General features: G+C 35.7%; 1 protein-coding gene across 1 annotated transcript in view; it reads left to right on the plus strand.

The window, feature by feature from the left end:
- Positions 1-16,454, plus strand: part of Mtrex (Mtr4 exosome RNA helicase) — a 62,262-nt gene that overhangs the window by 8,936 nt on the left and 36,872 nt on the right. Inside the window, exons 4-12 of the mRNA XM_005065533.4 lie at positions 1,538-1,600; positions 2,501-2,613; positions 6,563-6,737; positions 7,698-7,788; positions 9,966-10,090; positions 11,079-11,177; positions 11,969-12,071; positions 14,233-14,364; positions 15,885-15,964. Of these exons, the coding sequence (XP_005065590.1) occupies positions 1,538-1,600; positions 2,501-2,613; positions 6,563-6,737; positions 7,698-7,788; positions 9,966-10,090; positions 11,079-11,177; positions 11,969-12,071; positions 14,233-14,364; positions 15,885-15,964 (981 nt within the window). The remainder of the gene's footprint in view (positions 1-1,537; positions 1,601-2,500; positions 2,614-6,562; positions 6,738-7,697; positions 7,789-9,965; positions 10,091-11,078; positions 11,178-11,968; positions 12,072-14,232; positions 14,365-15,884; positions 15,965-16,454) is intronic.

Consider the following 16,454-nt stretch of genomic DNA (forward strand, 5'->3'; position numbering starts at 1 on the left):
ATAAATTACCACCCAAAAAGAACAAAACAAAACAAACATCAAACTGTAGCCTAATAAAAGCATCTAAGCCAGGCATGGTAGTGCTCCCCTTTGATCCCAGCACTCAGGCAGAGACAGGTGGACCTCTGAGTTCAAGGCAAGCCTGATATACAGAGTTAGTTCCAGGACAGCCAGGCCAACACAGAGAAACTGTCTTGAACCCCCCCCCCCCCCCAAAAAAAAAAGTGTCCAAAAAAACTGTGGAGTCCAGTATGTATTGGTCAACTACTGGACATATGCTGCTTCAGTCTCTGAGCTCACATGACCTTTGCTCATGCTGATGCAGAGGGCGTTGTTCTCCTGGATCCTCCATCCCCTCCAGCTCTTACACAATTTCTGCCTCCTCTTGTGCAGTGTTTCCTGAGCACTGAGGGAGGATTTGATGGATGCAGCCCATTCAGGACTGTGAGCTATAATGGCTAATTAATCACTTTCAGCACTTGTTTTAGACCCTGTCCAATGCTCTTGTCTTTACACACATGCACACACACAAAGAATCCAGAGCAGTAGTTCTCAATCTTCCTAATTCAACAACCCTTTAATACAGTTCTTCATGTTGTGGTGACCCTCAACTATAAAATTATTTCAGTTGCTACTTCATAACTGTAATTTTACTACTATTATGAATTATAAATATAAATATCTGTGTTTTCTAATGGTCTTAAGAGATCCCTGTGAAAGGGTGGTTCATCCCCCAAAGGGATCTCAAATCACAGCTAGGTAATTGTTCCTGAAACTAATTACATTACCTTGATTATAGTGACTTTACTTATTGTTCTTAATATTGCTAAGGCTTTTTAACTTCTTTTAATTTTTTTTTGGGGGGTGTTTTTCAGGGTTTCTCTGTATTGTTTTGGAGGCTGTCTGGAACTCGCTCTGTAGACCAGGCTGGCCTCGAACTCACAGAGATCCGCATGCCTCTGCCTTCTGAGTGCTGGGATTACAGGTGTGCGCCACCAATGCCCGGCTTCCATTTAATTTTTATTGAAATTTTATCTTCAGAAATTGAAGTTTTGCCTGATTTCTGTGTGTTCCTTACAGTGACTTGGTGGATTATTTATATGCCAAGAGCTTAGATTCTTCCATATGAATTGTGGTACTAATACTTATATTTGGGATTCTGGAAATGGGGAATATTGTTTTAGTTCATATACTTTTATTTCATTGATGATCTCCCATTTTGTATATTTTACTGTTTTTTGTTTTTTGAGCACTTATTAATATTTGTTCATTAGGTATGTGAAACATAACCATAGCCATGATATGTTGTAGATCATCTTACATAATAAAGTTTTTTTAGGGAACTAATGGTGCATGTTTTTTATTGCATTGCCATTAGACCAGTGCTAATAGAGGGTTTTTTTGAATGTTGTAACTAACTTTCCTCCTTGTTATTGTAGTCAATATTTGTTGATCATATTTATACTCTAAACCATTAGTTTTGGAGTCTTGAATTTTAATGGTCATTTCTTGTTTTCTTCTTAAACTTTGATATCAGGTTGCTCTTCCTGCAGATGAGGAATATATACCACTTAAACCTCGAGTTGGAAAGGCAGCAAAGGTCTGTACTATACTATTTGGGAAGTTTTGTGAGATCTTAAAAAAGAAAAGGTTTCAAATAAGATTTTTAAATTTACTCATGTGTGTGCCTTGAAGAAACCTACAAAATATAGTGATTACTGAATACAGAGCCATGCTAGAAACCAGGCATCATGGGATGAGGTTTTAAAAACATTTAAAGAGTACTTATCACCCTTCTTAAAGAATCTTAACAAATTTGTCGCCCCTTCTGTAGAAAAAATTGCATGTGAATAAGTTTTGCTGATAGTTTAAAGTCCTGTTTGTTTTGTTATGGTGTGTCTTCTTGTTGTCCAAAAGGAACTCAGATTCCTGATCTTTCTGCTGTAGCCTCCCCTCTGTTGGGATTACATGTGTACATTTCTCACTTCAAACTGTTCTTGTTAGGTTTTTAAAAAGCCTTTAAAGATTAAAGTAATAGGACTAATCTTTTCAAAGAACTTTCTCTAAAACAGAAAGTATGGAGAAACAAGCATGAACTCACTAAGTGTAAGCCTTTGCTGAGTACTTTTGGGATCTCACGTTTTGGAACCTCAGAATTTTCGTCTAGGAAGTTATGCATGCATCTATTTTATGGGATTATGAAGATTGATTTATAATATATGCAAAGTTGTTGCACAGTACCACAAAACATAGTGATTATTGTGTTACTAATTTCAGTGTAAATACAAATAAAATACAGTATGAAAGATAAACAGCAGAATCAAGGCTTGTGTTGGCTGGTAAAACTGTTTTTTAGTCTTTCTTTTCACTGCTGAGTGGTAGTTTAATCATAAAGGAATCTTAGGATGCTTTGGAAAGACTGGGTTTTTGTTTTGTTTTGTTCTTTAAGTGTGCTTTAGATAGCTTAGCATTCTCATATGTCGTCAATTTGCTTTTATAGGAATACCCATTCATTCTTGATGCTTTCCAAAGAGAAGCCATTCAGTGTGTCGATAATAATCAGTCTGTGTTAGTATCTGCTCACACATCAGCGGGAAAAACTGTGTGTGCTGAGTAAGTAACTTTTTTTCAAATGAAATAGTCAAATTGCTTAGTTATTTTAGTTATTGAAAGTTTCTGTCTGTATTCTGCAAATAAGGATGGTTTTGCTTGTTAGGTAACTGTTAGTTTCTTTTTCTTTCCTTCATTAAAATATTGATTTTTAGTACAGTTTTTTAATTGATGTAATCAAGAGCCATTCTTCCTTTGTTCGCATTATTTGGGAACTGTTTTGGTTTTTTGTCATTAATCATGATGTTACTTGTGGGTTTTCCATAGATATCTTTTTATCAAGCATGACTCCTGTTCCTACTTCACAGTTAGTCTCTTTCTCATTCTCTGTGTATATACCAATTGTTCATGATATATAATTGTGTTATATTGTTGGGCTGATAAATTAAAATTTTTTTAGAAACTTCACACCTTCATTCTGAGGGGCATTGTTTTTTTAATAATGTCTTTTTGGTTTTGTATTAGGCTGATGTTTGATTTTTCTTTTCCTTAATCCAGCTGGGGCTAATACTGTGTTAATCAGACAAAATCCAGCTTTTGGTCTCATTGGTTTTTCTTTGTTCTGTTTCCATTTTGGTGGTTTTTACTTACTTTGTTCTCCTAGTTTCTTAAGGAAGATGAAGTAGCTGTTTTGAGACTTTCCTTTTCCTAACAGGCATTTAAAGTTTATGTAGTTCCACAGACTTACTTTTACTATTAGTGAAATGTTTTGCTGTTTAATATAAAAAGAAAAAGGTATTTACTGATACTGGTTCAGGTTTTTCTACCGATGCCATTTCTTTCTGCGTGAAGAAATTCTTAAAGTATTTATTCCAGTACAAATCGTCTGATAAGAAACTGCTTTAACGTTGTAGAAAATATTGCTTGTTCATTTTTGAAAACATTTCCCCTCAGTGTTAAATTTTGATTTTTTTCAAGACTTCTTTTTGATTTGCAAAATTTTTGATAACTAATTTCTCTCATCCTTTTTCTTCTGGATGTAATGTATTGCTTCCCTTTGAGTGCTTTGTTGGTTTTAAGCAGTTTATTTTCATTTACATGTACATTTGTGTATCTCTGCATATATGTATGCTGTGTTTGTGTGTGTGTGTGTGTGTGTGTGTGTGTGTGTGTGTGTGTGTGTGTGTTTGCGCGTGCGGTGCACCAGAAGAAGGTGTCGGATCCTTTGGAACTGGAGTTAGAGATGGTTGTAAATCAGCTCTGGAAGCCTAACAGTTTCTTTATGCTATACTTTGTTTTCATAATCTCCCATGCTTTGCATTCCTTGATGGGTTTGTTTACAACTATTCCATTTTCTGACTGAGGGTTCTGGTACTTAACTATACCATCTAAAGGTGTCAGCTCATGCTCTGTGTGTTCTTTTAAATTTTGAGTATCATTTCTAATGTCTTCAAATTTACTGCACTTTTGTTTTCTGGATTGTTGAATTTGCCATTAATTTTATTTAATGAATGTTTTATCTTCAATATTGTAGTTATTTTTGGCATTTTTGCTCTAAGTTCAATTTATTTTTTTGGTGCTGGTCATAATCCCAGATTCAGACATTATTAGCTATTAAAGGGTTTGTTTTATGTCTTTGTTGTAAATGTAGTTCTTAGATTATAAAAAGCAGGAGTCAGATATAGAGGGAAATGCTGAGAGTTAAGAGAGGAGCAAGCCACAGCACACATTACCTCACCTCCTAAGTGTCTCAGCAGAGAAGAGAGCAATTTCCTGTTTCTCCTTGCTTATGTCCTGTTTCTGCCCAGCTGCGTCACTTCCTGTCTGTTTGTACAGACCTCTATACCTCCATGGTTAGCTAGTGGCAGGCTCCATCCTCTGACCCCCAGACAGTCTTTATTTGTGCAAGAAAGATAACACCACACTTTGTCATTTTGAAATTTCCATTAAGTCCTAAAGCTTGTTCCATAGAGTATTTGTTTCTTTTTTTTCTTTTTCTAGGGTTTGGTTGAGTTTTTTTTATTTTTTATTTTTGTTATTGTTTTTGTTTCCTTTTTGAGATAGCTTCTCTGTGTGGCCCTGGCTGAAACTTGCTCTGTAGATCAGGCTGGCCTTGAACTCATTTATCCACCTCCCTCTGCCTCCTGAGCACCAGGATTAAAGGCATGTGCCTCCACTCCTGGCTATTTCTTCTACTTTTATTTTCTATTTATTTTATGTTTTGCCTGTGCTCATGAAAGTTGAAAGAGGGCATCTTATCCCCTGAAAAGTGGGCTTAAAAATACAGGTGGGTTGTGAGCCACCATGTAGGTCCTGAGAGATGAACCCTGGTTCTCTATAAGAGCAACCACTGCTCCTAACCACTGAGCTACCTCTTCAGCCTGTTTTGTTGTTTTTCTGGTTTTTAATTTGTAGAATTTTTGTTTCCAGTATTCTGGAACCAAATCCAGGACTTTGTGTGTGCTAGGCAAATGCTCTACTCTGGAGCTACGTCTCTCAGTCTGTATGGTTTTCATTTGCTTATGTTGTTAATAGTTCACATTTCCCTGTGGAGAATGCCTGTTTGTGGAATTATTGTCCTATTTCTTCATTCTAAGATCATAGTTCCCTGTGTTTTGAGGGACATCATTCTAAAGTTGCTGTTTCTGTAACCGATTTCAAGCTGCTTTTCTGACAAACTCAACCTTTGGACCCAATCATTCAATTCCTTATGCCTACTTTTCCCTCAGTACAGACCATACTTTTCTGTTTCCTATTCCTTGTTGCTGTTAAGTCGGGATTTTAGGTAATACAACATCTCTATATTTACTTTTCCATATTTATCTTTCACCGTTAATTCTGTGATCATGTTTCAACCATCCGTTTTTTTTTTCTTTCTTTCTTTGGTTTTTCGAGACCAGGTTTCTCTATAGATTTGGAGACTGTCCTGAAACTCTTTTTGAAGACCAGGCTGGCCTCGAACTCACCAAGATTCACCTGCCTCTGTCTCGTGAGTGCTGGGATTAAAGGCATGCGCCACCACTGTCCTGCTTTGAACAATTCTTAATTTCATAAAATTTCTCTTTTATAATTTAGAGGATGACTGGTATGATAAGCATACTTTGTGTAGGAACTATATATATATATATATATATCTTTAAAAAGCCTCTGCCTCAATGTTTTCTCTTAAATCTTAATTTCATGATCTGTAGTTAAATACTAAACTGTGTATTAAAAGCAAACAGTACCATTGTATTGAATTCCATTAATATCTAGGAAAGAACTTTTTGATAAACAGAACCTATGATAAGGAAGGAAATGATTTGTTAAATATTACATGAAGAAAAAGAGCATATATGGATTAACTCATGAAACTGTAGAAGAAAAATTCATCCATTTCTATAATTTTTTTAAAATTGAGCTATTCTTTTTTTTTAAAGATTTATTTATTAGTATACAGTGTTCTGTCTGCATGCCACACACCAGAAGAGGGCACCAGATCTCACTATAGAAGGTTGTGAACCACCATGTGGTTGCTGGGAATTGAACTCAGGTCCTCTGGAAAAGCAGGCAGTGTTTTTAACCTCTGAGCCATCTCTGCAGCCCCAATTTTCTTATTATATGTAGTCTGTGATGGACTTTTGGATGCCTATCAGTAGAACCAAAGCCTTTTCTAGCAAGAAATAGGGTATCCACTGACAAACAATTGCTTTAACTCCAAGTGACTGGAGTTAAAAAGTCCTTGCTCATGCCGGGCGTTGGTGGCGCACACCTTTAATCCCAGCACTTGGGAGGCAGTGGCAGGCGGATTTCTGTGAGTTCGAGACTAGCCTGGTCTATAAGAGCGAGGTCCAGGACAGCCTCCAAAGCCATAGAGAAACCCTGTCTCAAAACACCAAAAAAAAAAGTCCTTGCTCATTTAGACTACTTTATTTCAGATGAGTCATGATTATAGTGTAATGGTTTATTTATAGTAAATAGATTATGAATGAATGCTTTCCAAACTTGACATTTATTGTTTTTATATTTTTAGGTATGCTATTGCATTGGCCTTAAGGGAAAAGCAGCGTGTAATATTTACCAGCCCAATTAAGGCTCTCAGTAACCAGAAATACCGTGAAATGTATGAAGAGTTTCAAGATGTTGGTCTGATGACTGGAGATGTTACTATTAATCCTACAGCATCTTGTCTTGTTATGACTACAGAGGTGATTTATCTTGTGCCTCATCTAACTTTCCTTATGTAGTTTAGTCAGTGTATCTATCCAGCACAACACTGAATGGTTTATAGCTTGCTTTTTCAGATAAAAATGTAATAATTATGTGTAAATAGAATTGTTTGAAAAGAGCATAATTATTGCAAAGTGCCATAAGCAGTATTGAATATATCTCTAAATTAATATTTATTACTTCTGATAAAACATAGATACCTTCAAAAGTATTTTTAATAGTTTGCTATTACTACGACTTGAAAATATTGTTGATTTATATATATATATATATATATATATATATATATATATATATAGGTTCAAGGATTTGAATACGTTGTTTTGTACCATGTATCATTTTGTTTCGTTTTGCTTTTTTTACTTTTGTGCCTAGGCATTTATTACAATAAGTAGATAAACAATCAACTTTAAAAATGTATACTCACTGTTAAACTTAGCTTTTTCTAATCACTGTTAAATTTTGCATATAAGATGATTTAGATATGATTATTTCTACTATAGTTGGTATTTCAACTATATGTATGTGTATGTGTTTCTGTGTATGGTATGTAGGGGGACACATGTGCCGCAGTGCAAGTGTCAACGTGAGGAGACCATTGTGGAGCCAGTTCCTCCCTTCATCTCTTTATGTTGATTTTCGGGGGTGAACTTAGTTCCCCCTGAGTCATCTCACCAGCTCCTTTTTAGCACTTTTATACATGCTTTCATGTTATATAGAGGGCGCTGGCTTCTTATTCCAAGTAAACAAGAGTACATATGAGAATAGTATCTTTGTGGGTATCCAGTTATATGTATTGAGAAGTCAAAGATAAATAGCTTTATAATTAATATATCCATATAACAAAGGGATCAAAAATACCTTGGTGGAAAAAACAGTATTTGTCTAATTATCAGATGTCACATTAAAGTCCTGCTAAATCTGTTTTCCCCTTTTAGATTTTGAGAAGTATGCTGTATAGAGGGTCTGAAGTTATGCGAGAAGTTGCTTGGGTCATATTTGATGAAATTCATTACATGAGAGATTCAGGTATCTTTTGGATTTATTTTCAGTTTTCTTTTTTCTTTCTTTCTTTTTTTTTTTTTTGGTTTTTCGAGGCAGGGTTTCTCTGTATTGTTTTGGAGCCTGTCCTGGAACTCTGGAACTCGCTCAGTAGACCAGGCTGGCCTCGAACTCACAGAGATCCGCCTGCCTCTGCCTCCAGAGTGCTGGGATTAAAGGCATGTGCCACCATCTCACCAGCCTATTTTCAGTTTTCTTATGTCTGTAATTCTAGTATACTATTATATATTCAAATTGTGGACAACATGATAAAATATTCCCAGTAGGACTTAATTAAAGTTTAGTTCCTTAAATAGTAATGTTGGATAAAATTATATACATTCAAATAAAGCAAATGGAGTCAAAAGTAGCTTGCCTTTATATAGAACTCAGTAAGCCAGACATGATGCATTATTCTAATTCCAGACAGGAAGATGGGGAAGGCCGAGGTAGGAAGGAATAGGTCGATGGGAGTCTAGGCTATATACCTTGCTCTCCTCCTCCACGTAAGAAGCTCAGTAACTATTCATTTATTTATTGTATCATTTGTCTATTTGTTTATTTTGGTTTCTGAGAAGGTTTCTTTTTGTAATCCTGGCTGTCCTGGAACTAGCTCTGTTAGATTAGGCTGGCCTTGAACTCATCTAGATCCACCTGCCTCTGCCTCCCAAGTGCTGGGATTAAAGGCATGCACCGCCACCACTCAGTTCTCAGTAATTATTTAATTTCAGAGCTTCTGGTTTACTAAGGTAACAATACTTTTTAAGTTAATTTATTTATAAACCTATGAATGCATGTAGGTGTGAAATAAACAAGTAAAACAAAACTGTTATAAATATATTTTTCCTCAGGCTGTTACCCTACTGTAATTAAAAAATAAATGTAGTTGTGTAGTTGCAATCTGGGGTATACCAGGAAACTTGACACTAATGTTTAATATGTATACATTTAAAGTAAGACTGAGTTTTATTTAAAGAATAAGGTTGTATCCCTTTAATACAGTTCCTCATGTTGTAGTGACCCACCAACCATAAAATTATTTCATTGCTACTTCATAACTGTAATTTTGCTACTGTAGGAGTTGAAATGTAAATATCTGATATGTATCCCCCACAGGTTGAGAACTGCTGATCCATGTATTCATGATGTAAGAAAACATCAAACTTAACATTTTTTTTTTTTTTTTTTTTTTTTTTTGGTTTTTCAATTGTACCCTTGGCTGTCCTGGAACTTGCTTTGTAGACCAGGCAGACCTCAAACTCACAGAAATCCACCTGCCTTTGCTTCCTGAGTGTTGGGATATTAAAGGCGTGCACCACCATGCCCAGCTGAGACACCTGACTCTTCTAACACCTAAACAAATGCCATAGCACGTGCATGCTTATGCACACACAACACAAATAAAGCAGAGTACTACATAGAGTCTTACCCAAATCGTGATAAGCAAATGTAACTGATTAAAAGAAAAATATAATACTGCATAAGTTCTAAAAAAGTTGATTATTTATTAAAATCAATATTCAGATGCAAGCAGGAAAACAAATTACATGGAACAAAGAGCCATTACTTTTTTAAAACTACATATTCAAAACTTTGAAACTGTAATAAAAGCTCAACGAAGTATTTTCAAGTCACTTTAAAAAGTATTTTAATACTTTTATCTATTATAAAACAAGTAATGAATATTATTAATTTAGAGATAGATTTAATGTTATTAGGGCATTTTAACAGAGCTCTACCCATTTCAGATCTACTATTCATCAGATCCATCTTTTATTTCCAGGAGGTCATGAGGGTAGTTTAGGTAACATGCCATATGGAATAGGGATAGCATATCTTTCAAGTGTTGCTGCAGTGTCCTGAGCCTCATTAACCTTTGCTTCTCTGAAGTGGAATACTATTAGTTGCCTTGGTACTGGGGCTCTTGTTTGTTATTGGAAGCATACAGTCTGGATCTTTTCAGAGTCCATTCTACTTGCAGTGGCTTCCTGTTTTATCAGCTCTGTAGATGCTAGAACTGAGATAGGTTTCAGTAAGGATCTGTGGCCAAAAATAATGCTTTTTAAAAGTGGTTTGCATGTCCAATTAGTAAGCCTAAGAGAAAACAATTTTAGATACTATCACTTAGCTAACACTGAATTCCAAACTACATTTGTGTTTCTCAGAGCGTGGTGTAGTATGGGAAGAAACTATTATTTTGCTGCCAGATAATGTCCATTATGTCTTTCTTTCGGCTACTATTCCAAATGCTCGACAGTTTGCTGAGTGGATTTGCCACCTACATAAACAGGTACTTTCATATATTTTTCATGTCTTCATTATTTAAAAACATTGCCAATTGGGCTTGTCATATTCTTATAAAGTTTTTCTGTTGCTCTTAAGGATAAAGAAGATAGTATGATGTGAATCTACTTGTTAAGTCAAGCAGCTTATCAAAATGAGTGGACTAATTAGAAATTTCTGAGTTCCATCTCCAATCTAGTATAGCTAAGCCTCTAAGAGTTGGGATTTGGAATCTAATTTTCCAAAATTTGCCAAGTTAATCCTAATGATCTGCCAAGATTGGAAATAATGTAGTACATTTACTTTGACAGTGACACAGTATTAGAGTTGCTTCTAAGGTCTTTGAACAGAAAAACATACTCATCTCTTGAATATTTGATTTGGTAGTTCTTATTAAATATGTTCACACTTGGTATTCACTGTTTCTACTTTGAATTGCTAGTATAGCTATAATGTCTATGTAAGATTTTGCATCAACTACTTGTTTATGAGTGTCAAGCAGAAGGTTGGCTTTATTTTTCTGCACTTGTTTTACACTGTTACCCTCACAAGCTTTTATGTATAAACTTTCCAGTTACATTCCCTTTCTCTGTTTCTTCTGTGAAATGGAAACCCAGTGAATCTCCTGATAGAGTTAGATCAATCTGCTGTTTTAAAAAGCCTCTGTGCTACAAGAGTTTTGTTTTGTTTTTGTGTATCATGGATGCCTTCTATCATCATATTAGGCCTCCATAGCAAGAGGCATTGTTGCCTGCAATTACAGTACTCTAGGATGAGCTAATGGATGATGGAAGTTCAGATTATGCTTGTCTTGATTAGAAAAGTGATATATTATGAAGGTGGTAGTAGGAATACATCTGCCTGTCTGTCCCCTCCCCTTTTTTCACTTGCCTGGCTTTTAAATTTTTTGAAAGTGTTAAATTTTTGTTGAGTGGATCAAATATACATTTTTGCCTTGAAGAAATAAAATTCTCTGTAATTCTTTCTTTTTGTAGCCCTGTCATGTAATTTATACTGATTATCGACCTACTCCATTGCAACATTACATATTTCCAGCAGGGGGAGATGGCCTTCACCTTGTGGTCGACGAAAATGTAAGGGAATAAGTCTTTTATATGTTGCTTTCCCTCAGTTTTGAGCTGAAGAAAAATATTAACTGTTCTTGCCCCACGGACACACTTTTTATAATCTTAAATGCTCCACTCTTCAAAAGTATTTTTATTTTAGATACTGTATTTGATGAAGTTGTGGTGGTACTCAGCCGCAGGCTTTGGGAAGCTCAGATAGGAAGGTTACTTGTTCCCAGGACTTTGGAGTCAAATTAGTGAGATGGTGGTTTAAAAACAATTTGTGTTTGATACTTTCTTCTAATGCATGCATTTACTTTGTTTCATTCTCAGTATTTGAAATGCCTGGAGAATCAGGGGCTCTAGAAATGCCAGATATTTTATGTCTTGCTTCCCAGTTGCAGTTCTCCTTTATCACATGTTGTTATTACAGGTCACTTACTTTAAGTGACCTTTGTTATAATTATTGTTGCATTAAGGTTTTTTTCTTTGGCTGGGCAGTGGTGGCACACGCCTTTAATCCCAGCACTTGGGAGGCAGAGGCAGGTGGATCTCTGTGAGTTTGAGGCCAGCCTGGTCTACAAAGCTACACAGAGAAACCCTGACTCGAAAAATCAAAAAAAAAAAGTTTTTTCTTTGGAGAAACTTTGTGTTTAAGAAATGTTTGAATTATGGTTAAATATTTGTGAGCCACCATGTTGGTTCTAGAAACCAAACCTAGGCCCTCTGCAAGAACACTGATACTTTTAACCCCTGGATCATCTCTCCAGCTCTGATTATATATTTGTAAAGTTACATGAAAGAAAATATGATTCTAGGGTGACTTCAGAGAAGATAATTTTAACACTGCAATGCAAGTGCTTCGGGATGCAGGTGATTTGGCCAAAGGTGACCAGAAGGGTCGGAAAGGAGGAACAAAAGGTAATTTGGAACTTAAGTTTTTAGACAGGAATTGTACATGTATATTGAATAGCTAAATTACTCTATTTTGTCTTGTAGTTGATGTTTTTTCAGGAAGCTATGCAAAGATGATAAAATTGGATGAATAAAGGGCGATCTGTTTTTCTTACGTGGCATTAATTTAAATGTAATATGTATAGTGTACAGTTTACCTGAATAAAGTAATTAGTGGCTTTGGGTATATTCACATGGTAACACCATTGCCAGAGTCACCTTTAAATTTTTATTTAAAGATTTATTTATTACATATACAGTGTTCCACCAGAAGAGGGCACCAGATTGACTTGTAGGTGGTTGTGAGCCACCATGTGGTTGCTGGGAATTGAACTCAGGACCTCTGGATGAGCAGTCAGTGCTCTTAACCTCTGAGCCACTTCTCCAGCCCCACCTTTAAACTTTAATGTAATTTACATAACTTGGATTTCACTATTTTAAAATGCACATATTGTTAATTTTTAGTATATTCATAAAACTGTACAACTGTCTTGCGTGTGTAATTCTAAAGCATTTTCATTAACTCCTCTCTCAATGGTATACATTAGCAATCATTCTTCATGCTTTTTCTCCTTATATCACAGACTTAGGTCATCACTAGTCTTTTTTCTGTCTCTGTGGATTTGCCTTTTCTGAATGTTTCATAAAAATAGAATTCTATGGTCTTTTGTAGCTGACTCCTTTGAGTGAAGTAAGATTCATAATTATGTGTCTATGTGACCAAATAATCTGTTATGAGAATATACATTATTTGAGTGGATATGGAGTTGCTTCTATTTTTTTGTTGACTATGAATAATGCTTTAAGCATTTGGTCTGTGCTACAAGTTTTTGTGGGGATATGTGTTTTGTTTTTCTGTGTAGGTATCTAGGAGACGTGATGAATCATATGGCAGGTTTAACCTTTTGATTATTGCCAAATTATTTCCCAAAGTAGCTATACCATTTGGCATTCTTCATGCTACTCCTCTGAGGAGTTTATCTGAGTATCATTTTCTTGAACATCTACGCTGATATTTAGTATGCATCTATTTGATGAGATCCATACATTATGCTGCTCATAACCTTTCTAATGAAAGTGAAGTGGTCTTTCAGTGTGCTCTTCATCTGTCTCCTAAGGTCACTGATGTTGAACTTCTTACTGTGTTCTTTTGGCATCACACATTATGGGATAAATACCTGTTATAAAATTCTTTTCTATTTAAAAGTTTTTGTTTGGTTGGTTTTTGGTTTTTCAAGACAGGGTTTCTTTGTGTAACAGTCTTGGCTGTCCTGGAACTTGCTCTGTAGACCAAGCTAGCCTCAAACCCAGAGACCTGCCTGCTTCTGCCTCCTAAGTGGTGGAATTAAAGGCATACACCACCATGCCCATAAAAATTTTTTCTTTTTAAATTTATCTTTTGTGCATGTGCATCTATGTGTATTTGTGCCTTTGGAGGCTAGAAAAGGGCGTTGGGTCTTTTGGAACGAGAGTTATAGATGTTTGTGAGCCATTTGTCATAAGTGCTGGAATCCCAACTCTGGTCCTCATAATTGAGAAATGGCTGCTAAGCCATTTCTTCAACATTTCCATTGTCTGACTTTGAATTAGATTGTCTTTGTTGAATTATAAAAGTGCTTATAGAAATATATAGTTCTGGATAGACCTGTATCAAATAGATAACTTGAGGTTTTTTTTCCCCCATGTCATGGCAGACTGGGGTTGGTTTTTCACATGCTGCTCTTACCTGTTAAAAAACAGAGTTTTTCATGTTGGCAAAATCTAGTTTCACCTTTCCTTTTTGTCATGATTGCTTCTACTCTTAATGTCAGAGCCAAGAATGCTCTGTCTAATTGAGATTGTGAAGACCCTTTCTTTTTTGGTTATTCAAGTCAAGGTTTCTCAGTGTAGTGCTGGCTGTCCTGGAACTCACCATGTAGACCAGGCTGGCTTTGAACTCAGAGATTCACCTGCCTCTGCCTCCTGAATACTAGGATTAAAGGTTTGCCACCATGCTTGACTGATCGTGAAGATATTTCTTATTTTTTATTATAGGATTTATTTTTACTCTTATTTTTATTTTATAGTTATATTTAAGTCTGTTGTCCATTTTGAGTTAATTTGGGTGTGGTTTATTTACCCTTTGCAGGTCCATCAAATGTGTTCAAAATTGTGAAGATGATTATGGAAAGGAATTTTCAACCTGTGATTATCTTCAGTTTTAGTAAGAAAGATTGTGAAGCATATGCTCTTCAAATGACTAAGTTAGATTTCAACACAGGTACTCCATAACTTCTACATGGTTTTAAATGTTGTGTTGGTCATACATCTGTATAATACTAGTATATGTAGTTTGCTTATAATCATAATAAATAGTATCTACTCAGCACTTCTGTAAAACTTTATAAGGTTCTGTTACTTTCTCCCCCCTCCATCTCATTTTAGCCTAGTGTAGGCTAGGCAAGCACTGTACCACTACAGCTAAATCCTTGGCCTTTCCTAGTTTAATGGAAGATATAACTACGTAGCTCTATATTATAGCCAGAGAACATTACTGAGAACCATTACACTCATATCTTCTTGTACTTTATTATTTTAAACTCAGTTATTTTACATCTGTCTCTGATTCATTAAAGGTAGGTCTCTTGGTTAATAATTTGTTGAAAGTATCATCCTTCATTCTTATAGCAATCTAAACCTGCTCTTTGCCTTAAATATGCTGAATTTCTCAAAAACATTTAGCAAATGGATAGTCACTGTAAATGTACCTCACTTAAAGTTATACTGCTGGATAAATAGCATACCCTAGCCAAGACTGCCAGTCCAGGGGTTATTCAGTTCTGCCTATTGTGTATGTAACCTAAATAATAAGTATAATAAGAAATCTTGAGTAACCCAAAATTAATTTTAGTTGAATTCAGGTGTGGAGATGCGATGCATGTTTGTAGTCTCAGCACTTGGAAAGCTGAGGCAGGGGGACTGAATGGGCAGCATAGTAGACATTGCCTCACAACAAAAAACAAAAACTTAGTTGTTGTACTTTCTTTATGAACTTTAAAATCTTTTCCTTGGGTAAAAATGAGATGGCAGGTAAATTGCTTTGCTTATAATTTGCAGCATTATACTCACCGTTGTGAGTATGCTTAAGTACTCAGGGTTATATAGTGATTAATTTAACAAATATCTTTTGAGACTGCTACTTGATTGACACAGTAAGAAAGAAATGTAGTCACTAACAATATCGGCTTTGGGATTGCTTCTTTACAGTTAAGTGCCTCTGTTACCTCAGAGTGGTAACAGGTGGGTAAGAACTTGCAGATATTAGAATTTAATGTTGCCTCTATGTTACCTTGGTATAGTTATTGTTACTAAAGCCCTATGTTGCCTGGAAATTTCATGAGAACACTCTTGCTTTAGCCTCTTGAAATTGTTACTATTTTTATTAACTTTTCCTTTAAGACTGCTGAGTGTATTTCAATGACAGTAAATTTTATTACATGGTGGGTTGCTTTAAAAAGTACTGATTCTTTAGTTTTATATCCTCTTACTCTTTTTAATGAGTGACATTTACTATCACTGGCTTTTTTTTTTTCTTTTTCTTTTTCTGGTTTTTTGATACAGTGTTGGTCTTAAATAGCCCTGGCTATCCTGGAACTCATGTTGTAGACCAGGCTGGCTTTGAACTTACAGAGAACCGCCTGCCTCTACCTCCTGAGTACTGGGATTAAAGGCGTGCGTCACCACTGCCTGGCATCACTGACTCATTTTAGTATTTATATGCTCTTTAATTTTTTCTCATAGATGAAGAAAAGAAGATGGTTGAAGAAGTATTCAATAATGCAATTGACTGCTTGTCTGATGAAGATAAAAAGCTCCCTCAGGTGAGTTAGTATCAATAAGTGTGGATTTCAACACATAGTGGGTATTAACTTATAGCTACTCATTGTATTGAACTGTAGCATATGTTGGCCTATGCTCTCAAAGACCTTTATATATGTTTCAAGCTGCTAAAAGGGTGCCAAGCAAGATTTGCTGCCTGAAGGAATTTTAAGAGAGTACATAACACAGTCTAGAAATTACTTCTTATATTCCTGTATAACAAAAATTTTATTCTTGATATTTAAGTAATTTCTCAGTTTATAAAAATACTGAAACAAGAGAGTGTACCTAATGAAAATTATGTATTCTTAAAGAAATAAAGATCACCTGTGTGGAGGTGGTATATGCTTTTAATCCCAGTACTTGGGAGACAGAGGCAGGCAGATCTATGAGTTCCAGCCTGGTCTACAGAGTGAGTTCCAGGACAGCTAGGACTATTACACAGAGAAACTGTCTGAGAGAGAGAGCGGGGGGGGGGGGGGGGAGGAATAG

This window comes from Mesocricetus auratus, unplaced genomic scaffold (genome assembly GCF_017639785.1).
Source record: "Mesocricetus auratus isolate SY011 unplaced genomic scaffold, BCM_Maur_2.0 Super-Scaffold_100020, whole genome shotgun sequence".
NCBI classification, from domain to species: Eukaryota; Metazoa; Chordata; class Mammalia; order Rodentia; family Cricetidae; genus Mesocricetus; species Mesocricetus auratus.